Here is a 27,415-nt window from a genome sequence, read left to right on the forward strand (position 1 = left end):
AGAAGCCAGGGAAGTGCAGTTTCTCAGTATTTGAAGGATATAAAAAGTGCCTTCTAGAGCCAGAGGGGAGCTGGCTTATATAGACAGAAGTTCCAGATCCTGGTCCTTGTTTGGTCTGTCCTGATGCAAATGAATACTCTAAATCCTCACAGTTTGATTGGTCCAAAAAGCACTGTCCTTACTGATCAGAATAGAGCCCTCTGATTGGTTGCAGCTGCACAGGTCTATTGGATGGGGAAAATTTTAGTCTTGTGGTTGAAATATGATTTTAGGAACTCCTTTATAAGGACTAACTCAAATGGCAGAAATACAATGCAGCAATCAATTCAGTGCAGAGGCTAGCAGGATAGTGTAGACGTCTTTCTAAAGTGCAGTTTGCATGAGAGCCCTTGTACCAAAATGGCTGGGTTTTTTGTTTTTAAATTTGAGCCAAGTTAGCTATCGGGAGCCCCTCTTAGTAGGCATCTTCTTTTATCAGGGTTCTCAGGACTATAAAATAATGTTTTAATAATTACTTTATTGTTGGAAGTATTAGAGATGTTCCTCTTTTTCCCCCACTGACTCCTTCTAGCCCTCACCCAACCCCACCCCTGCCTTCCCTTTGTGATTTGACAGTCTGTTCTATACTTCTATACCTCTGGATCTATTTTGTTCATTATTTTATTTTGTTCTTTAGATTCCACATATGTGTGAGATTATGTGATACTTGTCTTTCTCTGACTGGCTTATTTTGCTTAGCTTAATACTCGGCAGGTATAAAATGTCCATACTTCCCAAAGCAATTTATAGATTTAATGCAATCTCTTTTAAAATACCAATAGCATATAACACAGATCTAGAACAAATACTCCAAAAATTTATGTGGAGCCAAAAAGACCCTTCAGAAAGAAGAACAAAGTTGGAGGGATCACAATACCAGATATCAAGTTATACTAAAAGCCACTGTTCTCAAAACTGCCTGGTACTGGCACTAGCACAGGCCTATAGATCAATGGAACACAACAGAGACCCCCACCAAGTCATTACTTTTAACATTGACAAAGGAAGCAAGAGCATACAATGGAGTCAAGACAGTCTCTTCAATAAATGGCATTGGGAAAATTGGACAGGTACATGCAAATAAATAAATTAAATAAATAAATAAATAAATAAATAAATAAATAAAACTATAAATAAAACTACACCACCAGCTTACACCATGCACAAGAATAAACTCAAGCCCTAGCCAGATTGGCTCAGTGGCTAGAGCATCGACCTGTGGACTAAAGGGTCCCAGATTCAATTCTGGTCAAGGCCACATGCCTGGGTTGTGGGCTTGATCCCCAGTAAGGGGCGTCCAGGAGGCAGCTGATCAGTGATTCTCTCTCATCATTGATGTTTTATTCTCTCTCTCATTTCCTCTCTGAAATCAATAAAAAAAATATTTTTTAAAAAAGAGTAACTAAAATTGAATAAAAGACTAAGTTGTGAGGCCATAAAAATCCTAGAAGAAGCCTATAGGCAGCAAAATTTCAGACATCTCTCCTAGCAATATGTTTGCTGATATATCTCCTAGCGCAGTGGTTGGCAAACTGCAGCTCACGAGCCACATGCGACTCACCAGCCGAGGTTTGCCGCTCCGTTGACTAAGGAGTTTACAGACCACTGTCCTAGGGCAAGGGAAACAAAAAAGAAAATAAACAAATGGGACTATATCAAAATAAAAAGCTTTCGCACAGCAAAAGAAACCATCAACAAAATGAAAAGGGTGTTCACTATATGGAAGAATGTATTTGCAAATGATATATTAGAGATAATTATTTTGTTATTGTTTTTAATCCTCACCCAAGGATATTTTTCCATTAATTTTTAGAGAGAGTAGAAGGGAGGGAGACAGAGATAAACATCAGTGTGAGAGAGACACATTGATTGGTTGCCTCCTGCATGTGCCCCAACTGGGCCAGGGATTGAGCTGCAACCTAAGAATGTACGCTTGACTGGAATTGAACTTGTGACACTTCAATCTCTGGGCCAATGCTCTATCCACTGAGCCAAACTGACTAGGGCTGATAAAGATAATTTTAAAAAACAGTGTTAATCCCTAATTATGTATGAAAGATCAGATTTTATTCATTTTTATTTATTTTTACATTTATTTATTTAGAGACTATGATAATATGTGAAAATCTTAGCTATATTTCTGAATATTTCCTTAAGAATAGATCACTACAGTGCAATTATTGGATCCAGGGATGGGAACATTTTTAAGGCTCTTAATACAAAGCATCAGGGAGCTCTCTGAAAAAGTGGTACTCAGTGACCTCGGAGGGCTTTCAAGCATTGGAGAGCTCTTAATATGTTAAAATCACACCTCACTGTTTTGCTCTGTTGTTCTGTGATTATTCATGACACTAAAGAGTTTTTCATAAATTTATTGTATATTTCTAATTGTTTTATTTATTTTAATTTTTAAAATATATTTTTATTTCAGAAGGGAGGCAGAGGGAGAGAGAGATAGAAACATCAATGATGAGAGAGAACCATTGATCGGCTGCCTCCTGCACACCCACAGTGGGGCTAAAGCCTGCAACCCAGTCATATACCCTGACTGGGAATCAAACCATGGCCTCTTAGTTCATAGGTTAATGCTAAACCACTTAGCCACACCAGCGGGCATGTGTTTGTTTTTTACTGCACTGTTTCTTCACATCTTTTGTTCATTTTTCTCTTTGGGTCTTAGTGAATTTTTTTTTATATTTGTGTATTTTTCATGAAACAATTTGGTTAACCTTTCTCATTTAAAAAAAAAAAAAAAAATATATATATATATATATATATATATATATATATATTATTGATTTTTTACAGAGTGGAAAGGAGAGGGATAGTTAGTTAGAAACATCGATGTGAGAGAATCATCGATCAGCTGCCTCCTGCACAGTCACCTCTAGGGATGTGCCCGCAACCCAGGTACATGCCCTTGACCGGAATCGAACCTGGGACCTTTCAGTCTGCAGGCCAACATTCTATCCAAACCAGTCCTGGCTAACCTTTCTCATTTTGGTTGAATTATTTACAATCCTGATTTACCTTTTAATTTTTTAACCTTAAAATTGTTTAAATATGAAAATTTATTGATAGTTTTTTTTTTTATAATTTCTTCCATTGCTTTTATACTTTGAAAATTCTTTCCAATCAACAGATAAAATATTTACCTAAATGTTTTTTCTAAATATTGTATGTTTTTTTGTTTACATGTTCTGTTCTTTGAACTGGAGTTTATTTTGATGTTGTGCAATGTATCTAAATTGGCATTTTTTTTGAATACTTAGCCAGTTTTATACTCTGTCTCTTTGTTATTAATTAATAAGTCCTTTCCTTTGTCATCTAGTGCATTCCTCTAAATACTGGGATATTCTTTAGATGTGTACTTTTCATATCTTTGTCAAATGACTTTTGTTTTCTTTACTGTTTTATACACAATTTTTAAACACCAGTTTTAAGTCCTAATTATGTATGGAAGTGCAGATTTTATCCATTTTTGAAGTAAATTTTTCTATTATTCTTTGAGCCACAAGTAAATTTTCTAAATTTTTCTTTCCATAGTCACTAAATAAAATTTTGAGAAGATATGTTTATGTAGTTTGAGTTTTTATTTAGTTTAATTCAGCTACTCCTGACTTTTAAAAGCTTTTTTAAAAACGCACACACATGCCAAAACCAATTTGGCTCAGTGGATAATCTGTGGACTGAAAGGTCCTGGGTTTGATTCCGGTCAAGGGCATGTACCTTGGTTGCGGGCACATCCCCAGTAGAGGGTGTGCAAGAGGCAGCTGATCGATGATTCTCTCTCATCGATGTTTCAAACTCTCTATCCCTCTCTCTTTCTCTCTGTAAAAAAAATAATAAATAAATAAATAATCAATATTTTTAAAAAACAACAACAAAAAAACGCGCACAAAAAAACAAAAACAAAAACAAAACACCAAAAAATATTTCTTTTATGTTTGCTAACCTACTTACCATGTATAGTTAAAATGGAAATTCAGTTTAATAGTTGAGAGGAGTTATTTTGGTCCAAATAATGTAACTGTATTTCATTATCTTACCTAATTTCTCCAATCAAATGTTCTAAATTTAGAATCAAAGTTGACCAAATTTTGTGCATTGATTTATTGTATCCTGAACCAATAGTACTTAAACTTGATGGCTTATCTAACAGTGAAGAGGGATTATAAGGCAGAAGATGTTATAGAATCTTGAATCTGGTACTCAGTGGAATTTTACCCTCTAGAATGGGATGTGAAGAAAGAGAAAATGTGTTCATATGATGAAGGAGGAAGGCACATGTACTCTTTGAATATACCAAAAAAGGCAACAGATTATCCTTCATTTTTATTTATCTACCTACCTATCTACCTACCTACCTATCCCAGAATACCAGAAGGTGAAGTTAAAGTGCTCTTTTCTGAATACTGTTTTTTGAGGATATTTCATGGTCTGTACAGAACCCACATATATTGATTCTATACCTGTATATCTTACTAAAATTTAGTCATTCATCTGTCTATTGGTTCTTATTTTTTCATCCACAAAATAGAACTACCACTACTATTTAAAACAGATTAGAATGATGCTCACTTTTACCTTTACTGCTTAAATATTGTAAAAAACAAAAAAACAAAACAAAAACACAAAAAATACCAAGAGACAATTTTAAGATAAATTGTATGGGAAAATTTTTTTTTGAATGCAAAATTAATAGGAATGGGTAGAGAGACACTATGACAATGCAGCAATTTTCAACCTTTTTTGTCTTATGGCCCACAAACTAATTACTAAAATTCTGTGGCACACCCAAAATAGATTTTTTTGCCGATCTTACAAAAAAAAAAAGTATAACTTTGATGCATTCACACTGGATGTCTATTGTTGTGTTGGCTGTTGTAATTTTTTATTTGACAGTTTAAGGAAAAGAGGTCATTGCCCCTGACTAAGTAGTCAGGTATTATATGTTTTAAAAATTCTTGGGGCATATGGGCTTAAAATTGGTGATTTATGGGAAAAAGTTTAGTTGATCCAGGATTTGTTGTATAGGATTCTAATTCTCTTAGTGCTAATAACAAATTGTGTGTTTTTGGGTAAATTATTCAGTCTTTATGGATCTCAGTGTTGTCTTTGTTAAAAATGAGATCTTAAATTAGATGATTATTCAAATCAGTTTGAAAATTATTTGCATATAAAAGACTTATGAGAACCATTTAACCATATTATGTTCCTATCACTTAAAAGTTCTTCAGGAGAGAATACCATGGGTACCACCTGAATGTATTGAAAATCCTAAAAACTTAAACTTGGCAACAGACAAATGGAGTTTTGGTACCACTTTGTGGGAAATCTGCAGTGGAGGAGATAAGCCTCTCAGTGCTTTGGATTCTCAAAGAGTAAGTTTATATAGACTGTGGGGTTGGATTAATTTTGTGATCCTTGATGATTCTCTTTCACATGATTTTATATTTTTTAGCCCATCTAATGTTAAAAAAGAAGGGGTTGATAAGGTATTACACAATTCTTAATGTGTGGTTCTTTAATTATAGAAGCTACAGTTTTATGAAGATAGACACCAGCTTCCTGCACCAAAGTGGACAGAATTAGCAAATCTTATTAATAATTGTATGGATTATGAACCAGATTTTAGACCTTCTTTCAGAGCCATCATACGAGATCTTAATAGTTTGTTTACTCCGGGTATGTATTGATGGAACAATCTTAATGATTCTCCAACCATCTTTCTATTTTTGTTCTATTTAACAAATCTTTACTAATTTTGTAACCCTCCCAATAAGTTCTTTGATGTCCTTTAGAATCTTATATGGCCATATGACTTTACACATATTCTAGACTCCTTGATTGAGCAATTTTTACATTAAAAAAAGGCTTTTTCTCCTTCACTCACCCAGTTTTAGTCTGCTACTTGATGAATAGTATATTATAAAAGTTTGTCTTATTTGAGTTTTTAAAAAACAATTATTTTTTTAAAACTAGTTTTCATACATTTTATATTTTTTCTAAACATGGAATAGATTTATTTTTGAATGTCCACCCTTTAAAATATGTAGCTAAATATGCATATGTGTGACCTACAGGTATTTCCTTTTCCAGTATTACTAATATCACAATAAAATCAGAGTATATTCTTTACAAATATAAAAACTGCCTATTTTATAAAGTAATTATCCTTTGTAAAAATCTTTCTTGAAAGCCTGTCAGATTGTGGGTAATAAGTCGAGGCTCCATTAATATATTGATATTTTGGTCAGCTTGAATACATATTAACCCAGACAATTTATTTGCCAACTTATGGTATAATAGCCTTTATTTCTGCAGATTATGAAATATTACTAGAGAATGACATGTTACCAAATATGAGGATAGGTGCCCTAGGGTTTTCTGGTGCTTTTGAAGACCGAGACCCTACTCAGTTTGAAGAGAGACACTTGAAATTTCTGCAGCAACTTGGCAAGGTAAGATGAAAGAAGTTTTTTAAATAGTAAAATTATGACCATAGAACATTTTATTTAGGAAAAAAATGCTTTAAAGATTCTCTAAAGTTAACATTTCATAAGACTTTTAAGGAGTATTTGTAGAAAAAATATTTAGTTGTCAGATGTTGGAGAAGTGCTGTGTTAAACAACTGTCTTTAAAAAGAACTTTTCAGAATCTTTAACATGTAATATGCATTGAACATCTTAAAAAATTAGGTAACATTTCCCCAATCGATTTGGCCATGGGACTGTTTCTGGGTAGAGGGTGTTTTATTTATGAAATAGAGAAAGGGAAAATTAAGCCCTCCTTTTAAATCCTCAACTGAGGATATATTTATTGATTTTAGAGAAAGGAAGAGAGAGAAATATTGATGTGAGAGACAAACATTTGTTGGTTGCCTGTATATGCACCGTAACAACAAACGGGCAACCTAGGTATGTGTGCTGCCTGGGATTTGGACGTCTAACCTTTTGATGTACAGGATGCTCCAACCAACTGAGCCACACCAGCCAGTAAGCCTTCCTACTCACTTCCTTGTTTAGTCATCTGAGGAAGAAATCATCTGGTTGTTCAGAGTCTAGATGTTGATTGGACTGTGTTCACTTACAAGGCCTCTCACAACATGGCAGCTGAGGGCAGACACCCAATGTGGAAACCATGGTCTTTTTATAACCTAATCTCAGTAGTGACATCTCATCTCTGATGTGTGGCCTGTGTAATTAGAGATTTAACTTTGAGCTTATATGTGGTCAAAGTTTTTTTTTAAAAATTGACTTCAAAAATATAACTGAAAATAGTCTATTAGAAACTTTAGCTCAACACTATGTTGTTCTGTTCTTTAAGAATGCAATAATATCCAAAATATATTACTTTGATGAATACCCAGAATTTAATTGTAAATATTATATATGAATATAATTGTAAATATTATATATCTGTATAGATAATAAATCTTAAATAAAAAGAGGAGCGGTTTCTTTAATGACTCACCCTAAAAAAAAGTGGGAACATCCCCATAGGCTAAAAATTTACTTTCTTGAGCAAATAATACAGACTGTGTACTAATCTGCTCAGGCTGACATAAGAAAATACCATAGACTTAGTGGCTTTGCTATCAGATATTTCTGATAGGTTCAGAGGCTGGAACCTGAAATCAAGGTTCCGACAGGGTTTGGTTGCTGGTGAGGGCTCTCTTATTGGTACTCATTTGGCACCTTATTGACAGAGAGCTTTAGTGCCTCTTCCTCTTTCTTTTTTTTTCTTTTCTTTTTTTTTTTTTTTTTTTTTTTTGTGTGTGTGTGTGTGTGTGTGTGTGTGTGTGTGTTACTCCTCACCTGAGATTTTTTTCCCATTGATTTTTAGAGATAGTGAAAAGGAATGAGGGAAGAGGAGAAAGAGAGACAAACATCGATGTGAGAGATACATCGACTGGTTGCCTCCCATACGTGCCCTCATTGGGGCTGGGGATTGAACCTGCAACCCACATACGTAGCATTGACCAGGAATTGAACCCTCTCCCCTTTGGTGCTTGGGCCGAGACACTAAGCACTGAGCCACACTAGTCAGGGCTCTTCTTCTTCTTCTTCTAAAAGCACCAGCTCTATCAGATGAAGGCCTCACCCTTATGACCCCATTTATCCTTTATCGTCTCTTCACAGGCCCAGTCTCCAAATACATTCATTAAGGGGTTAGGGCTTTATCATATGAATTTTGGGGAGACCTACCCATTCAGTCCATAATAGGCCCTTACTCCATCCAGCTCACTGACAGTGAGTGATACCAAAGGATTTATTGTGAAAAAGCTAAGTTCTTCCTTGAAGTTAGTGATAGTTAACATCTATCTTGGGTTGCCTTAATAATTAATGTTCATGATTTGTGTCTAAAAGCTTTTGGAAATTGTTTATATTTTAGCTTTTAATTCCTTTAAAAAAATTAAATATATATGTTTACAACCCACTTGTGGAATTACTACTTTCTTTTTTGTCCTGAAAGTTACCCAATCTATGCTTGGGGATGTGTGTTAATTCTGGCTGTTGGAATTGCTCATGTAATTAGAATTTGTTAGTGTTTGTGTGGGAAACTTGAGATTTCTATCCGAATGTGCTGTATTGTTCAGGGTAATTTTGGAAGTGTCGAGATGTGCCGGTATGACCCTCTACAAGACAACACTGGGGAGGTGGTGGCTGTGAAAAAGCTCCAGCACAGTACTGAAGAGCACCTCAGAGACTTTGAAAGGGAAATTGAAATCCTTAAATCCCTGCAGCATGACAACATTGTGAAGTACAAGGGAGTGTGCTACAGTGCTGGTATGTTGCCCATCGAAACCTATTTTGAACTCAAGCTATATTGTTGGCATCCTGGGTAATAGAAATATCCTGTCTCAAGATGTGGACTTATAATGTAACAGTGCCCAGAGAGAGAAGTCTGAAGACTGCTTGGTGATGGTGAACTGTAACTACAGGAAGTCTCTGGCTAGTCAGTTAGTCATTCTCTTCACTTTAAATGGTTGTTATCACCCTTGCTTATGCTTATTAAGTGAATATCATTTTCAAAGAAAGAAATTGTCTCTGCTCATATTTTCTTTAAAAATATAGTATTTAAATTAGATACTTTTTGTTCAGTACAAAATGAGGAGAAAGGAAGTTTTCTCAGCTTATTTTGATTTGCATACAGGGTTACAGAAGACTAAAACAACTATTTTGATTCAAAAAGCCTATGTTCTTTACTATTTCACCTTTAATTTACAATCAAATTATTTAATCTTAGACTCAGATTTTATATATCTTTAAGTCATTTATGTATGGTTGTTTTTTAATATTTCATCAGTAAAATATGGCAAAGTTTACATTATGTTCCCATTTGTGTTTTAAAAGGCCGGCGTAATCTAAGATTAATTATGGAATATTTACCATATGGAAGTTTACGAGACTATCTCCAAAAGCATAAAGAACGAATAGATCATAAGAAACTTTTGCAATATACATCACAAATATGCAAGGTACCTAATATTCTGGCTATTAGTTGTAGATGAAGTGAACATGTTTAGGTAATTGTTAAGAAATTCTCTCATTTATCTTAGATAATTAAAGGAGTATAAATAAGCAAGACCATTGAAATGGTTTATGTTTACAAAACTGGCTGAAAGAAAAAAAATGCTATTTTTTATCCATAGGGTATGGAATATCTTGGTACAAAAAGGTATATCCACAGGGATCTGGCAACAAGGAATATATTGGTAGAGAATGAAAACAGAGTTAAAATTGGAGATTTTGGGTTAACAAAAGTCTTGCCACAAGACAAAGAATACTACAAAGTGAAAGAACCTGGTGAAAGTCCTATATTCTGGTGAGTATATTTTAGTACAGTAAAATGAAATTTTAGAGCATAAACTTCAAACTTTATTTTTACCATTACTAATAGTTTGTCATTTATATATTTACTAGAGGCCTGGTGCACGAATACATGCAGGGGTGGGGTCCAGCTGGCCTGCCCTGATTGGGGTGGGGGAGGCGATTGGACGAGGGGCTGGCTGGGGGGGCAGTTGGCAGGCCGGCTCCCCTGGTCAGACTCCCAGTTGAACTCCCAGTCAAGGGGACAATTTGCATATTAGCCTTTTATTATATAGGATAATAGTAGCAAAAATTTCTCATGTATTTACATTGGGCTTAAATGCATGTCATGGATTATCTCATTTTAATCCTCATAAGAATCCTTGGAGAATATGTATTAGTTTCTCATTTTAAGCATGAAGGAACTGAATTCTAGACAAGGTAAATAGCTTGATCAAGATCAAGATTTTTTAGATTCTACATATTATATAAAGGGAAATCATAGGATATTTGTCCTTTTCTGTCTGACTTATTTCACTAGGCAAGATAACCCTACAGGTGTTGGAGGTGTCTTAGGGAAATGGATGAAAATGGTGAAAGGGAATAAGCAGTACAAACTTCCAGTTAGAAAATAAGTCACAGGAGTGTAATGTACAGCACAAGGAAGATAGTTAGTGGTATCATAACTTTGTATGGTGTCAGATGGTTACTAGATTTATCACTGTGATCACCTCATAAGATATAAATGTTGATTAACTATGTTATATATCTGAAACTCATATAATATTATATGTCACTATACTTTAATAGAAAGAAAGTATTAGTTAACTTTTTTTAAGTTTATTTTAAGAGGAGGACAAGAGCAAGAGGATCAGGGCTTGTAAGTGAATGGCATAATTGCAGAGCAAACAGGGAGCATTTGGGGCTGGAATGATATTGAGCACTGTACAACATGTTAATGAGTTCAGCCTTTATTTAGTAAACATTATATAGGTGAAAGATTTAGAGGCTTTATCCAGGGAATAACATTGTGGGAGTCATATTTTAGGAATTTGAATTAACTTCTTTTCCCCCCTCCACCTCTACTTTTGGTGCAGAACATCGGTTTTCAAAGTATGGGGACTTCTAGGGAGTCTGTTACCAAAAGTTATTTTAATACTAATACTGTACTAAGATGTTATTTGCCTTTTCCCTCTCCTTTTTTCATGAGTAGATAGTGGAAATTTCCAGAGGTTATACTCTTATACTCTCTATTAAACCAAACAGTAAAGAAACTTTTAAAATATAAAACAATGCTACTCTTCTCACAGAAGCATTCTTTTTATAGTAATTTTTTTCAGTAATTTTTAAGAGTGTATAGGGGCCTTTGACCAAATGGTTGGAGAAGTGATAGAGAGGGTACGTTGTATTAAGGTGAGGCTAACAGCAGGGAGAAGCTAGAAAGAAAACAGTTTTATTACTGAATAAGCATTAATCCAGAAGGTATTGCACATCAAAAGTAATCTGTTCGTAGATTACAAAGAGAAAGAAATCTTATTCTTTCTTATGGCCAAGCAAATTCAACTCATCACTTACATTTTCTCATGATAAACCAGGAACTAGTCCTTAAGTGAGAGGACTTGACATCACATTTGTCACAGGTGGTTCATCCTAAATTCATTGGGTGATTGAAGTCACCATGTGTTAGCTAACTGGCTTTATCAAAGGAAAAATAAAGTCATAACTTATGGCAAGAGATAACTTTGTAACTTGGAAGGAGGCTCCTGCCGAAGTCAGGTTCCTACCTTCTCACAAAACCTGAGGAGTAGCGGGCTAACTTCCTTGATGATTATATTACAAAGAGAAGGTTCACAGGTTCTGGAGAAAAACATATTATAAAGCTGGCAGGAGTCTTTTGAGCAAAAGCTTTAAAAATATTTACATTTGGAAGAGATAAAGAACTTACAGTGGTAAGTTTTCTAAAGTAAATGTGTTAAGAAAAGAGGGGGAAGAGTCATTTTCCTCATTTCCAACAAGGAAAGTTATATTTTTTCTTTTTTTCTTGTATTTATTCTTAAACTAGTGATGGGAGAGGGAAACAACCTTAGAGATTGGGGGAGGGGAGAGTGGGGAGGCGATTCCAGGAGAGCTTTCAGGAAAAACAAAGGATGGGAATATTTTGCAGTGGTTGGGGGAGTAGCACTATCTTCAGGGATGTTATGTCCCATTTGTGGGCTAAAGCTAACATTTATTTAAAAATATAACTGAAGATGTACTGTGTCTAAAAAAACTAAATATAAAATGACAATAGCATTGCATGGTTAATTGTGTGGCATATACTTACTATAGGTATTATAGAAATTCAGTAGCATTGAGTCATGAAAACCTTGAGTAGTCAGAGAAGGATTTGTGGAAGTGAGTATATTTTAAAGGAGAGATTAAATTTTTGTAATTCATATTTTTAATCTCATTAATTAAAAATTTTATTGTTTAAGGTATTAAAATTAGTAATGCATATGTCTCTCCCCCCCTCCCCTATACACTAGCACTTGCCCTCACTACCATCCCCCCCCCCCCCCCCCAGTGTCTTAAGTCTGTTGATTTGCTTATATGCATGCATACAAGTCCTTTGGTTGATCTCTTACCCCCCAACCCTCCCCTGCCTTCCTGCTGTAATTCGACAGTCTGTTCTATGCTTCTTTGCCTCTGTCTATTTTTGTTCAGCAGTTTATAATGTTCTTTATATTTCACAAGAGAGTGAGATCATGTGGTAATTTTCTTTCACTAACTGGCTTAAGTCACGTAGCATAATACTTTCCAGTTCTATCCATGCTGTTGCAAATGGTAAGAATTCCATGTTTTTTGCAGTAGTGTAGTATTCCATTGTGCAGATGTACCACAGTTTTCTAATCCACTCATCTGCTGATGGGTATTTAAGCTGTTTCCAAATCTTAGCTATGGTAAATTGTGCTGCTATGAACATAGGGGTACACATATCCTTTCTGATTGGTATTTCTGTTTTCTTGGGATAATCTCATCAATCTTAAACAGATCTCTGTCATCACTCTCTATAATAAGGATAAACTTAGCAATGTAACCAGGACATTCACATCCATTAGCCAAAATTCTCCTTTGGTTAGTGTTAATACTTGAGTAGATAGTAGCATTATTTCTTCCTGGACTTTCTGTTTTCTGTGCTCTTTCACAAAAAATCACTTTCTTAAGATGAGCAGCTTCTTTCTTTTATATGTTAACTAGAGGCCCAGTGTATGAAATTTGTGCATGGATAGGATCCCTAGTGGCTGCCAGCTGGGGCCTCCCTTCACACCCACCTTGGTCTGGTGCAACCCACTCAACTGCTCCATCATCCCGGCACAGTCCCACTCTCCTCGGGGCCCATCGGGCTGACAGCACCTCCACTGCCGCCACAGCAGCATCACGTTGCCAATGCCCGCCACATTCCGCACCGTCCCCTGGTGGTCAGGACATGTCTAATTCCTGATCGGTCAAACTCCCACTCGTAGGGACAATTTGCATATTAGCCTTTTATTATATAGGATAGTTTCAAGTCTTGCTCCAGTTTAGAAGCAACTTTTTCTCTCTATGGTACTTTGTAGTTAATCCTGGTGTTTCCTAGAGAGGCAAGAAAGTTTTTTTTTTCTTTTTTTTTCCTCTCTTGTATTTGGAGGTGTGGACCATTCTCAGATTTGATATTCACTAGGAGGATTCGTAGCAGTCAGCATACAGCCGTATTTGTAGCTGTGATTCTATACAGGGAACAACACAGAGCAAATCAGCAAAGGAAAAGGAGTCTGGGGAAAAACTGGAGGGAACCAAGTTCAATCTTCCAAGGGTCCTCTCTCAGTAAAGTATATGGGACACTTCCTTTCACCAGCAGTAAGTTGAACAACACAGTGCCCAAGGTTTGTATTGGTACTGGACACGAGAGCACCCTCTGCCTGGTATGTACCACCATTTCAGACTCCTAGAGAGAAAATGGGCATTTGGCACAAATCATGTAGTTGGCAGAAACATTTTAGGCACAGTGAGCCACTCTTATCATTTAGGGAATTGTGGAAACACTTCTGAAATCTAAGTTCCGGGTACCAGTCAAGCGTCAACATTGCAAGCAGGCCTTTTTTAGGATGACAGCCTCAAAGCCTGCTATGGTAACTCTTTCCCGTACATCTTGCTTTTTTTTTTTTTTTTTTAATCCATTTGGTTTTCAGGTACAAACAAGAGTTGGCACATTAAGTAAGCACCTTTTAAATGCTTTCCTATTTCACAGGTATGCTCCAGAATCACTGACAGAGAGCAAGTTTTCTGTGGCCTCAGATGTTTGGAGCTTTGGAGTAGTCCTGTATGAACTCTTCACCTATATTGAGAAGAGTAAAAGTCCACCAGCGGTCAGTGTGTTTTTATTTATTTTCAACTTTTTTTTTTTTTTTTAAAAACAATAATAGTAAGCTTAAAGCTTATCTAGCCTTTTCTTGCTTATTTGTAATACAACATTCAACAAAATAACTCTAAACTTTTTCATTAAATTAACTTGATTTTTTAAAAAGAAGAGGGGTAGAGTACTATTTACTATATTCTCTTAATATTATTCTTAATATATCCAATAAACTAATTCATTCTAGGGACTATTGCAAAAGTTAAAGTAAACCTTTTAAAATATTTTTTTCCTGATAATTGTAGAATTTTCTTTAATATAGAAAAGCATGAAAAAAATCCACTCCAATTCAACTACTTAGAGGTAGTACTATGGTATGTTTTCTTCCTGGCTTCTTTTAATTTTATATGTATTAAATTTTTTTATTTATTTATAAAATAAAGGTTATATTATACAGCTTGCTATCTTGGTTTTTTTTTAAAATTAAGTATTAGAGCATGGATATTTTTCTATATTAATAACTACTGAAAATATAGCTTCTAACTTTTGGATAGCATTTCATAATAAGGATATAATATCTAAACAATTATTTTTTATTTTCAGTCTTTTAAGTAACACCTCAATGAACATAGTGAACATCCTTATACATAAATATTTGTTTCTCTCTGGTTATCACCTTAGAATAAAAGTTTAATAATAAATGAAAGGATATGAACTCTTTTAAAGGTTCTTGAGTATTTCAAAATGCTTTCTAGAAAAGCTGTATCAGATTACACTCTCAATAGCAGTGCACAGGGTATGTGCATTTCATCATTTGACAGTATCCACTGTTAATGTTTTTATGCAGCTTTGCCAAATTGGTAGGAGAAAAGTGGCATCTATTTTATCTGAAATTACGTTTCTCCTATTACTGTGACTGAACACATACTTATTGGGTATTTTATGTATATATGTGTGTGCATTGTCTCCTTATGTGCTTTGCCCATTTTTATTTTGGTAGTTTTTCTTACCAGTTTATAAGAGCTCTCTACATTTCAATAAAGAATGTGTTGCAAATATTTTCCTAGGTTATAAGTGAGATTTTTATGAATTTTTAAGACTTGAACATATTTTTCTCTCCATGAACTTTTACTTAAACATTTATTCTGCGCTTTCTTTTTATTATGCCCTTTTACATTCAACTTTTTATTTCAGCTGAAATGTAATGTAATGTGACATGTTATAACAATAGTCACACACAAAAAACATGTGAATATGGTTCTAGTTCACTTATTTGGGCCCTTCTCAGGGAATTTGGGTTGAGTATATTACATTTATAGAAATGGCATTATAGAAGTTCCATATATAATAATCCTATGTGAAGTATTCCTGAAAAGGAAGTTTTAAAATAGTTTGACTTTTAAAAATATTTTTTATTGAATTTTTTTTTAGAGAGAGAGAGGAAGGGAGAGGGATAGAGAGGTAGAAACACTAATGAGAGAGGAACATTATCAATCAGTTGCCTCCTGCATGCCCCCACTGGGGACCACGCCTGCAAACCAGGCATATGCCCTGGCCAGGAATTGAACCAGCAACCTCTTGGTTCCTGGGTTGATGCTCAACCACTGAGTAACACCAACCGGATAAAATAGTGTGTTTTTAAAATGTTTCAAGCATATAAGAAAGCATACATATACAGAATTTTTCCCATTTATTGGAAGAAGTTGAGAAATATTTCTGCTTCAAATAAAATGTACCCAAAAAATCTCACTGAAATGTGGGTTTATGTTTCAGGAATTCATGCGTATGATTGGCAACGACAAACAAGGACAGATGATTGTGTTTCATTTGATAGAACTCTTGAAGAATAATGGAAGATTACCAAGACCAGATGGATGCCCTGATGAGGTCACAAATTTATTTATTTTTTTTATCCACAGTAATCATACAATTTCTTGCTCTTTTAGAACAAGGACTTCAGGTCACTTCATCAAATTTAATTAATGAGCTTTTAAATAAATAGCATTATCATATAACTATGGATCTGGGCACAGATTCCTATATGAAAAAATTAAATGGGAGTTCTGAATTCATGTGTTCTGCCAATTAAAAAAATAGCACTTTGTGTTCATTGTAATTCTGGTTTATTTTATCTTTTACAGATCTATTTGATCATGACAGAATGCTGGAATAATAATGTAAATCAACGCCCCTCTTTCAGACAACTAGCTCTTCGCGTTGATCAAATAAGGGACAACATAGCTGGATGAACGAAATGAACTTCACTCTGAGACCAAACTAAAGTTAGAGAACAAAGTTTTGTATTTCACACTGCTGTGGACTATTACTACATATATCATTGTTATGAATATCATGTTGCTAGCCACAAAGATGTGGAAATATCTGCTCAAAACTTTCAAAGTATAGTGAGTTTTTCTTTATGGGGACACCAGTAAAAAAAAGTTGATGAAAAGTTCTGAGTAAAGAATTTTGTAAAAAATTTCATGAACTTATTAGGCAATTAACATCACTTTTCTTTGGCAAAAGAAAAAAAATAGATGTTTTTTAACTCAGAATTTTGAGATGAAAAAATTATAATATAAATTTTACAATGTTAAAAAAGCACAGAATACGTATGTACAGTTTTTACCACAGTGAATGTATAATACCTTGGCATCTTGTGTGATCTTTTACACAGGGGCTGGCTCATTAATGGTGTTTTATAGTTTTTCCATAGTTGATCTATAATAACTTCACTATACAAACAAATTAAGATGCTCAAATAATTGAATAAGCACTTTTGTGTTCTTGTTCATCTATATCACTGGCCAGCAATATAAGCAGGTGTACACTTTTTGCTTATAATTCTATGTACTGTAAATATTTTTCAAAGAAAAGGGAACAAACGTTTAGTTTTATTTGTATAGGAATTTCCTTGACTATAAAGAATACATTTTGAAATGGAACAAGTTTACAAAGCTGTAACACAATCTATTTTCTTATTTGTCTCCTTTGTATCTATTTGTGATGAGTTTGTTGTGTGTGTTTTTAAATAGATCTCTAAATTTTTCTAAGACTGGTAAATAGTTTTCTTTTAAAATTTTGAGATTACGAATACAGGAATATTGTCATCCCTTGAGCTATTGGCTGCCAATATGATTCTTCAATCCTTGGGACCTATCATCATGCATTAAATTTAAGTGTAAGCTTTATGATACGTTGTTTTTTAAATGCATAAACCTATTAAGAATCATAGTGTGGGCTAGGGATTTTTTTTTAAAGACTGTATTTTAGGGATTTCAGAAATCTCTTGTAGTCACAGAAGAAATTTTCTCTGAGAAAATTCAGAAAGTCATATAGTCAAAAGAGAAATGAGAGGAAATTGGTAAAAACAAAAACAAAATAAAAAAAAGTATGCTTGTTATTTTATTCCAGAATTCCAGTAGAAAATTCTTAATATTCCTTTAAGAAAAATGAGAGCATGCATATTTTCAGTGAAGTATAATGTGTTGTTTGTTGTCTTCGTCACTTGTTTTAGTGCTACTTCATTTTAGACACCGTACATAATATGAGGTGGCATTTATTGTTATTTATAAAAAGTTTAAAATACTTAGTATTTGGGTTAAAAAGAAGATAATTTCTTACTCTTGTTTCAGTGGTATGTGCTATTTTTTAAACTTAGATTTTTAATAATTTTTCTGGTTATTTTTTGGAGCTAGTTTTAAAGTGCAAATTCTCTAAGAAAAAAAAATGTTTCATGTGTAATGTTTGAGATTCTTTTGGTTGGAAGGAAGGAAAGAGGAGAAATTCTTTTTACATGATCTTTAAAATATTTTAGTGGTTACTGAATGAAAAAGTATTTAAAATTTTGAAAGATTTCTAGTAGATATTTTGATGAAAGTTTAATATAATTTTTATTTTAAGATCTGTAAATACAGTGCAATTAAAGATCTCCATTTTTGCTACTTTTCAAGTCAAAAGTATGATGTGCTTGATTTCAGATTTTTATATTAAAACTTAAGTTCTGAAAGGTAGAATTTTAAAGGTCTAAAACATTGTTTTTATTTATTTTATTATTATTATTTTCTATTGATTTCAGAGAGGAAAGGAAAGGGGAGAGAGAATGGAAACATCAATGAAAGATAATCATTGATTGGCTGCCTCCTGCATGCCCCTCCTGCCTGTCCTCAATCCCTGGCATGTGCCCCTGAATGGAATGGGATGCTTCCAGTCTGCAGGACGATGCTCTATTCCCTGAGCCAAACCAGTGAGGCCCATCTTGTTTATTTTTTAAAATAAGGATGTTAACTAGATTTTCTTTTTAAAACGTTTTTAATGTTTCATTTTTAGTTGTAGAGAAGAAATACTTTATAAACATTTTTAAGTATTTAGAGTTGATGACTACCTTATTGTAAAATGTTAAGTTTTCAAGAGAATTATTATTCATTAAGGATTACTAATAATGTTTTAGATTTTGATTCTGACTATACATAGAAAGAAATTGAACCTGTAGCTATTTAGTTGGTTCTGCACAAGAAATAGGTAATTATTGTTCTAGTTAATGCCAAAATGTTTCTTCAAATTAATATTCTTCAGAAATGAGGATAAAGATTTTCTTAGAATTCTGTAATTCTGTAAATATTCTGGTATAGTAAATTATGCAGTCTTTATATAAATAATTTCTTATATCCATAGCTACCTGCTTTGGGAAATGGTAATTTTTTTATGTTATTTATACATGTGCTGCCAGTACACTGTAATTTTCTGTGAAGGAGTGCTTTCTTACAACCCAAGATTTCTGCTATAAAGTCAAGTGAAATTTTTATCACAACTATAACTTCTGATATTTCAATTTTATTTAAATAATTCTATTATGGAGTAGACATTAGAAAATACCCACAGTTCTATACCTGGGAGCCATTCTCCATGGGGTGATGTTATATGGCCAGTTTATGAAGACTGTGTTATTTTTTTCAATTGTGTCTTTAGCATGTTCCCCCAAAATTGAAATATTGATGTAATAAATATTCAGAAGTTATTTTCTTTTTTATTGTCTTTTAAATACCTCCACCAAGGAAGTGGGAGTATACACACTGGTTTAGGATTGTGCAGAGAAAGCCTTTTATAGCAGTAAACTTACCTTTAGATTTTTTTTTTTAAAGAAATGCTTCCTTAGATTACTACCAAGTACTGCATGTTCTTATGAACATTACCATATCTACTCTAGTTCTGGTACTTAAATGACTTCTAATGAAAGTTTCTTTGGTTTTCCAGTATTACTTACTAAAGTTTTTCTCTTTGCTATACTATGTAATATTGACTGAACAGTGGAACGGCTGGTTGCTATGATGCGCAATTGGTTATTTTAGAAAAGCTCCCAGTCCAAGTCGAGATAGTATAATCCCAGGGCGCAGGGTTCTCTCTCTCAGGGACCTGCGCTGGCCCCATTTGTTACTCTTCGCAGTAACCATGAAGGTTTGGCAGTCCCATCTGGGGCCTGTAGCAAACTGCATGGGCTCCCGAGGACTAAGCTTTAATATGAAACAGAACTCTGAACACTGGCCTTTATTTTGGCCTTGACGAAGACAAGTTTGGACTTTTCCACGGCAGGAGGAATGGAGACAGGACATTGAAAACCCAGGGAACAGCCTTCAGTTTCCACCCAAATAAATTTTACCACCTGCCCTTTAGGAGACCCATTTATTTCCAAAACTATTACCGAGAAAGAAATTTCCAAAACTATTACAGAGAAAGAAATTTCCAAAAGTTGATAGTTCTGTAAAGAACAGTCTATTGCCCAGTCAGTGTGGTTCAGTGGTTGAGCGTTGACCTGTGAAATAGGAGGTCACAGTTCGATTCCGGGTCAGAACACATGCCTGGGTTGCGGGTTTGATCCCCAGTGTGGGGCGTGCAGGAGGCAGCCAATCCATGATTCTCTCTTATTATTGATGTTTCTCTCCCTCTCCCTGCCTCTCTGAAATAAAAAATATATATTAAAAAAAAGAACAGTCTATTTCCTAAAAATCATTTAGACTTCTGAGACTTAAGGAACAATGAATATGGTGCTAGAAAAAGGGAATTTCTAAAAAACTTTTTCAGATCTAATATTAAATTCATATTCAATGGGATTTTCGTTAACATTTTTTAATGTCTCTTATTTTAGGATTACTAAAATAACTGTGGAAGGTTAGAGTATTGAGTTAAAGCATAACTCAATCAAATGCCAAAAATTCTTTGGCTCTAGCCCTAATTGGTTTGGCTCAATGGATAGAGCGTCAGCCTGTGGACTCAAAGGTCCCAGGTTTGATTCCAGTCAAGGGCATGTACCTTGGTTGTGGGCACATCCCCAGTAGGAAGTGTACATGAGGCAGCTGATCGATGTTTCTCTCTATCCATCTCCCTTCCTCTCTGTAAGAAAATCAATAAAATAAATATTTAAAAAAAAATTCTTTGGCTTTAGTAATTACCTAGGTCAGTGGTTGGCAAACTCATTAGTCCACAGAGCCAAATATCAACAGTACAACGATTGAAATTTCTTTTGAGAGCCAAATTTTTTTAACTTAAATTTCTCCTAATGCCACTTCTTCAAAATAGACCGTCCAGGCCATGGTATTTTGTGGAAGAGCCACACTCAAGGGGCCAAAGAGCCGCATGTGGCTCTCGAGCCTCAGTTTGCCGACCATGGACCTACGTCATTTCCTTTTTTCTTTTCTTTTTTTTAAAGATGAGTGAACTCCAATACTTCTTTTTTTTAAAAAAAAAAAATGTTTTTATTGATTTCAGAGAGAGGAAGGGAAAGGAAGAGAGAGACAGAAACATTGATGAGAGAAACATCAAATGGCTGCCTGCTGCATACCCCCATCGGGGGATCAAGCCTGCAGCCCAGCCATGTGCCCTGAGTAGGAATCAGACCAGTGACCTGGTGCATGGGGTACAGCCAACCAACTGAGCCACACTGGCCAGGCCCTAGGCCATTTTTTTTTTTTTTTTAGCTCCAACTCACCTACTTAATGGCTATATTTTTAGTAGAGTGCTTCTTTCTAAATTAAAAAAAGAAAAAGAAAAGACTGTATATGTGAGAGTTTATTTCTGAGCTCTTCATTTTCCCCCATTGGTTTATATGTTTGTTTTTATTGCCAGTACCATGTTGTTTTGATCACTGTAGCTTTGGTAGTAAGTTTTAAAATTGGGAAATGTGAGACTTTCCACTTTGTTGTAAGTTTAAAAAAAAACAAAAAACTTTTGGTTATTTGGTGTCTCTTGAGATTCCATATGAATTTTAAGATGGATTTTTCTACTTCCACAAAAAGTGTCATTGGGATTTTGATAGGGATTGTATTAAATCTTTAGTATACTTTGGGTAGGAGTAATGTCACTCTTTTGTGGATTATCTCATTTTATCCATACAACTCTGAGGAAGGTGATATTGTTTTCTCATTTTAAATGCCTGCAAACTGAAGTTTAGCAAGATACAATAAATTCCCAAATCCTACATGTAGAAAGAATGGATGCTGGAATTGCTTGAATTTTAATTTAGGCAGTCTGATTCCAATAAAAGAGTTTATATCACTTCCTCATTCTGCCTTTAACAGTTTTGGCAGCATACATATAAAACATCAATAAACTAGATAAACTCTGCAGTTACATTTCCCAGGTAGCAAAATGACAAAACCATTTTAGTTCCCAGTATAAACAGGTATATTTTTAGTTGAATAACTAACTACATCCTGTTTTGATTAAATGTAGAAGGTAAGTCTCTGTGAAAGGAGCAATGTAAGGATGAGGAAAGATTAAAGTAAATGAACTCCCCGACCAATCTTGCTCAGTGGTTGAGCATCAACCCATGTACCAAGAGATCACCAATTCAATTCCAGGTCAGGACACATGCCCAGGTTGTGGGCTTGATCCCCAGTAGGGGGCATGCAGGAGGCAGCAGATTAATGTTGATGCTTCTCTCACATGGATGTTTCTATCCTCTCTTCCTCTCTCTAAAAATCAATAAAAACATTTTATAAAAAGTAAATGAACTTTTTATAAAACTCGTGTTGGATGACCTCTGACTATTATTTAAATTGAACACTCTCAAGTCTAGACATATATATGGTTATTTAAGGAACTGAATCATGTTTTCCAAAGTCACCATAATATTTGCTATGTGAAGGAGGATTACAGGGGTGCAAGAAGAGGATCAAAGGTTTAGTTGAAGCCATTTTATAGCTAAGTCCAAAGAAGTTACCTTAACTCTACATCACAGATCTGAGTAAAAACAAAGCCCGGCTAAAGCCCAGCTCTTCTGACTCTGATGGATGCTGTATATACTAAAACATGCTAAATTACCTTATTTTTTAAGAAATGAGCCCAGGTTATAAACCATCAACTTTACTTAACCTTTTAACAAATCTTTTTTGAGAGCCTACAGTGAACAAGGCACTATGCTAAATACTGTTAGTAAACATGTTCAGATGCTCAGGGATTTTTAGTTGAGAAGGGAGTAGAATGTATCTTGAGAAAGCATTACAAACATAATTTGCAAATATCTAGGGGGAAGAAACAGAACATGAAGTATCACATCTCTAAAAGGAAGTTACTTCTGATGAATTGGCAGTAGAGGAAATAAGTGGTAGGTAAAACTGAAGCAGTATCAGTTATGCATATAATACAGCAAATATATATTTAATATATTGGAATTAGATAAATAATCTTGGAAGTGTAAACCTAGAACCAAGGTTGCAAAACTATTTTGTATGATGGTGAATGACTCGGGAGAATTATGCCAAGTACAGCCATACCTAACTATCATCTATAGCTGTCAGTTCAGAACTTGTAGGCAGAACACATTGTATTTTTCTCCATGAAATAACCTCCCTTCCTAATGCACTTAGTCATCATAATGACACCATAATTCTCTTGTCATCAGAGATGAGAATCTTTGAATAAAAACATTTGATTCTTGTTTTTATTTCTTTTACTCTTTCCAATCTTTCTCCTCACCGCCTCCATCAATCTCATATTTTGCACTCCCTTATAATTTCATGTTCTATTGTAATAACCTAATTACTCTTTCTACATTTTCTCATTAGTCCTACATTGTCAGAACATTATTCCCATAATACAGTTTTAACCATGTCACTCTTCTGCTCAAAAGCTTTTCAATTCACCCCATTTCCTGCAGAATAAAGTTCAACACCCCAGAGGGTCACCAGAGGTGGAGCTAGATTTTAACATCAAAAGAGTCTGGGGTAGGGCCTGCTGTGTTGATTGAACAACAGGAAAAAAGTACTTTTAAAAGATACCATCATTTTACTACCTTTCCCACCTGTCTCCTTGTATTACCTTCATATACCTTTAACTAGCATCCTTTTATTATAATATTAACTGTTATGCCAATATATTTTAAGTTATTGAAAATGTGCCACTTTTCAAGAGAATTATTTATTTTTTAAAAAAATATATTTTATTGATTTTCAACAGAGGAATAGAGAGTTAGAAACATCGATGAGAGAGAATCATGATGTGCCCGCAACCAAGGTACATGCCCTTGACCAGAATCGAACCCGGGACCTCTCAGTCCACAGGCTGACGCTCTATCCACTGAGCCAAACCGGTTTCAGCAACTTTTCAGGAGAATTATGCTCAGGAAGGATAACTTTGTCTGCTCCCCTTTGTAAACGAGAATTCTGTCTCATTTGAAGACCTTCAAAACATGTCCTAAACTGCCTTTCCTGGATTTTAATTCCACTATTCATCAACAATAACTTTCCATTTCAGCTAGACTAGTTTACTCGCCATTTTCTGAAAGTACCTTGTAGCTTGAACTAGAGAGGTAGGGATAGAAATGGAAAGAAGCAGGAAAGTATGCTACTGATAACTTGGATGGGAGGAGTTAGAAAAAAGAATCTAAGCATGTCGCTTAGGTTTTGGTTTGAGCAAATACCATTCATCTAGTTGCTATGAGGGAGGGTGGGTTTAGAAGAATTCCATTTTGAAAGTGGTAAATTTGAGATGCCTATTGGATATCCAAGTAGAAATGTCACATAGGTAGTCATTTAAATAATGGATAAAATTAAGGTAACAAAGTGTTGTTAGAAAAAGGAAGCAAGTAAAGGATCAAAACCTGAGACAATTGAGGATGAGGAGGCAGACAAAGAATGGTCAGTGACATGACAGAGTGTGGCTTCATGAAAGCAAGAGAACAATGTGCTTTAAGTAGAAGTGGTCAACTCTGTTGAATGTATTTACTGAAGGACCAAGTAATAGGAGCACTGAACTGTTGGATAAGTTCAAAGGATAAGCTTCCAGGCTATCAGGTTGAAGAAGTTATGAGATTGGTAAAGAAGTGGAGACAGTAAATAAAAACAACTGTTTTGAGAAGTTTTTCCCTAAAGGAAAGCAGGAAAATAAGGTGAAACTTCATGTGGGTGTGAAGTTTTTAATTGGGAGATCTTAAACCACTTTTATATGGTGATGGCTTGAGTCAGAGAAAGAGTGATGGATGATGTGGGGCAAGAATTATAAAATGGAGTGAAATTTTGAATGGAATCCAGAGCACAAGAGAGAAATATCTCTTTAATAGAACACGGACACTTTTACAACTAGGGGGGAAGATGGTAAAATGGAGTAAATTACAGGTAGGTTTATAGATTTGGTAGTGGAAACATGAGAGCTTTTTTCTCTGATTACCTACTTTCTCACTGAAGTTTGAAATCAAATTGCGATCTAAAAATGGCAATCTGATGCTATGCCCATGTCTGATTTGATTATTCTTTCCTTACAAATTAAGCTGAATTGTCTGCTTCTGACCACATGGCATAACTTGAACCAGGTTTGCCCATGCTCTACAGTGGTTCTCAACCTTTCTAATGCCACAACCCTTTAATTCAGTTTCTCATGTTGTGGTGACCCCCAGCCATAAAATTATTGTTTTTGCTACTTCATAACTGTAATTTTGCTACTGCTATGAATCGTAAAATGTAAATATCTGTGTCTTAGGCTCTACAACAGCGGTTCTCAACCTGTGTTCTCCGATGGTCTTAGGTGACCCTGCTAGTGGTTCCCACAGGTTGAGAACCACTAGCAGGGTCACCTAAGACCATCGGAGAACACAGATATTTACATTATGATTCATAACAGTAGCAAAATTACAGTTATGAAGTAGCAACAAAAATAATTTTATGGTTGGGGGTCACCACAACATGAGGAACTGTATTACAGGATTGCGGCATTAGAAAAGTTGAGAACCACAGCTCTATAAGGAAGTGAAGGAAACAAAGCACCTAAATTCAGATATTGGATATTAGACACAACTGTGCTTCCCAAAGAGAAGGGAAACAAACGAGGTGAGTCTTATATTGGTTCCAATAGAAGCTATCTAACTGAAGCACAAGAAGTCACAAGCAAGCAAACAAAAACCAGACTACCCCTGACCTGGGAGATACTATCAGGCAGTATAATCTGTGTAATGGAGCTCCAGAATAAACAGGAGAATTTAAAATTTTGAAGAGTGAAATTTTTCTAAGTTCCCAATAATAAACACACAAATTAAAGACCATGAGCCCTAAGTAGAAGGAACACAATCCAGTCACACCAAGGTGCATTAAAAACTATGAGCTTGGAATTATATAAAATATCCAAAATAAAAATACCCTTCAAAGTAAAGACTTTTATATAAAATATCATCCAAAATAAAGACTTTTTCAGAAAATCAAAAGCTGAGAAAACTTATTAGCTTTTTGTACCACAAGAAATAATAAAGGATGTTCTGTTCTTCAGACAGAAATTTATACCACATGAAGACTTGATTCTATAATAAAGGAATAAAGAGAACCAGATGATGAGTCTGAGGGCAAGTTTAAAATATTTCCTTCTTTGTGATTTCCTTAAAATTGGATAGGGCAGGGCCATTCATCCTCCTACTTCCAGTGCTGTTCTCCTCCCTCAGCCTACCTCTTCCCCCATCCAGTGGCCATGGCCTTTTTTCCTATAAATTTTTATTGTATATTGGTTTCAAGTGTACAGTTTGGTTATTAGTCAATCATATAGTTTACATAGTATTCCCCTCAATATTTCCAATTCCCCAACTGACAGCAGACATAGTTACTGCAATATTGTTGACTATAATTGTATTCTTTTGATTTTACTTAATACCTGTGACTATTTTGTAACTCCCAATCTGTACTTGTATTTCTTAATCCCTTCACCTCTTTCACCCAGTTCCCAACACTCTCCCCTCTGGCAATTACCAGTTGCCTCTCTTTGTCTATTGAGTCTGTTTAAATTTTATTTTGTTCTTTAGATTTCATGTATAAGTGAAATCATATGGTATTTGTCTTTCTCTGACTGGCTTACTTCACTGGGTATAATACCCTCTAGGTCCATCCATGCTGGTAAGATTTCATCCTTTTTTATGTCTGGATAATATTCCATTGTATGTATTTACCACTGCCTTTTTAATCCACTCATCTATTGATGGGCACTTAAGTTGCTTCTGTATCTTGGCTATTGCAAATAATGCAGAAATGAACATGGGTGTGTATATGTTCTTTCAAATTTGTATTTTGGGTTTCTTTGGATAAATCCCCAGAAGTGGAATAACTGGGTCATAAGGCAGTTTCATTTTTTTAATTTTTTGAGGAAACTCCATACTGTTTCTAAGTGGCTGCACCAATCTACATTCTCACCAACAGTGCACAAGGGTTTCCTTTTCTCCACATCCTCTCCAACACTTGTTGCTTTATTGATGATAGCCATTCTGACAGCTATGAGTTGATATCTCATTTTGATTTTGATTTGCATTTTTCTGACAATTAGTGATATTGAGCAACCTTTTCTACGTCTTTTGGTCATCTATATATCTTCCTTGGAGAAGTGTCTATTCAGGTCTTCTGACCACTTTATAATTGGGTTGTTTTTCTGGTGTTAGTTGTCTGAGTTCTTATAATTTTTTATATTAATCCCTTATCAGATGTGTCACTGGTAAATATGTTCTCTCATTCAATAGATTATCTCTTCATTTTGATGGTGGTTTCCTTTGTTGTACAAAAACCTTTTAGTTGATTTAATTCCATTTGTTTATTTTTTCTTTTGTTTCCCTTGCCTGAGAAGATACATTAGAAAAAATGTTGAGAAATGTCAGAGATTATTCTGCCTATGTTTTCTAGGATTCTCATGATTTCAATATGGCATTTAAGTCTTTAATCCATTTTGTTTATTC

At 34.8% G+C, this 27,415-nt stretch overlaps 1 protein-coding gene across 4 annotated transcripts in view; it reads left to right on the plus strand.

Annotated features, from left to right (window-relative positions):
- JAK2 (Janus kinase 2) overlaps positions 1-17,281 on the plus strand; it is a 110,999-nt gene extending 93,718 nt beyond the window's left edge. For 3 of the 4 annotated variants that reach the window (XM_084899483.1, XM_084899480.1, XM_084899482.1), the window contains exons 17-25: positions 5,272-5,423; positions 5,577-5,727; positions 6,352-6,503; positions 8,642-8,831; positions 9,399-9,523; positions 9,698-9,870; positions 14,122-14,239; positions 16,000-16,113; positions 16,368-17,281. In XM_084899483.1, coding sequence (XP_084755609.1) covers positions 5,272-5,423; positions 5,577-5,727; positions 6,352-6,503; positions 8,642-8,831; positions 9,399-9,523; positions 9,698-9,870; positions 14,122-14,239; positions 16,000-16,113; positions 16,368-16,475 — 1,283 coding nt within the window. In that variant the 3' untranslated portion in view covers positions 16,476-17,281. The remainder of the gene's footprint in view (positions 1-5,271; positions 5,424-5,576; positions 5,728-6,351; positions 6,504-8,641; positions 8,832-9,398; positions 9,524-9,697; positions 9,871-14,121; positions 14,240-15,999; positions 16,114-16,367) is intronic. The other variant, XM_084899481.1, reaches the window with a different exon arrangement.
- Positions 17,282-27,415: the final 10,134 nt, after the last annotated feature.

This window comes from Pipistrellus hanaki (genome assembly GCF_964339955.1).
Source record: "Pipistrellus hanaki genome assembly, chromosome: 11".
NCBI lineage: Eukaryota > Metazoa > Chordata > Mammalia > Chiroptera > Vespertilionidae > Pipistrellus > Pipistrellus hanaki.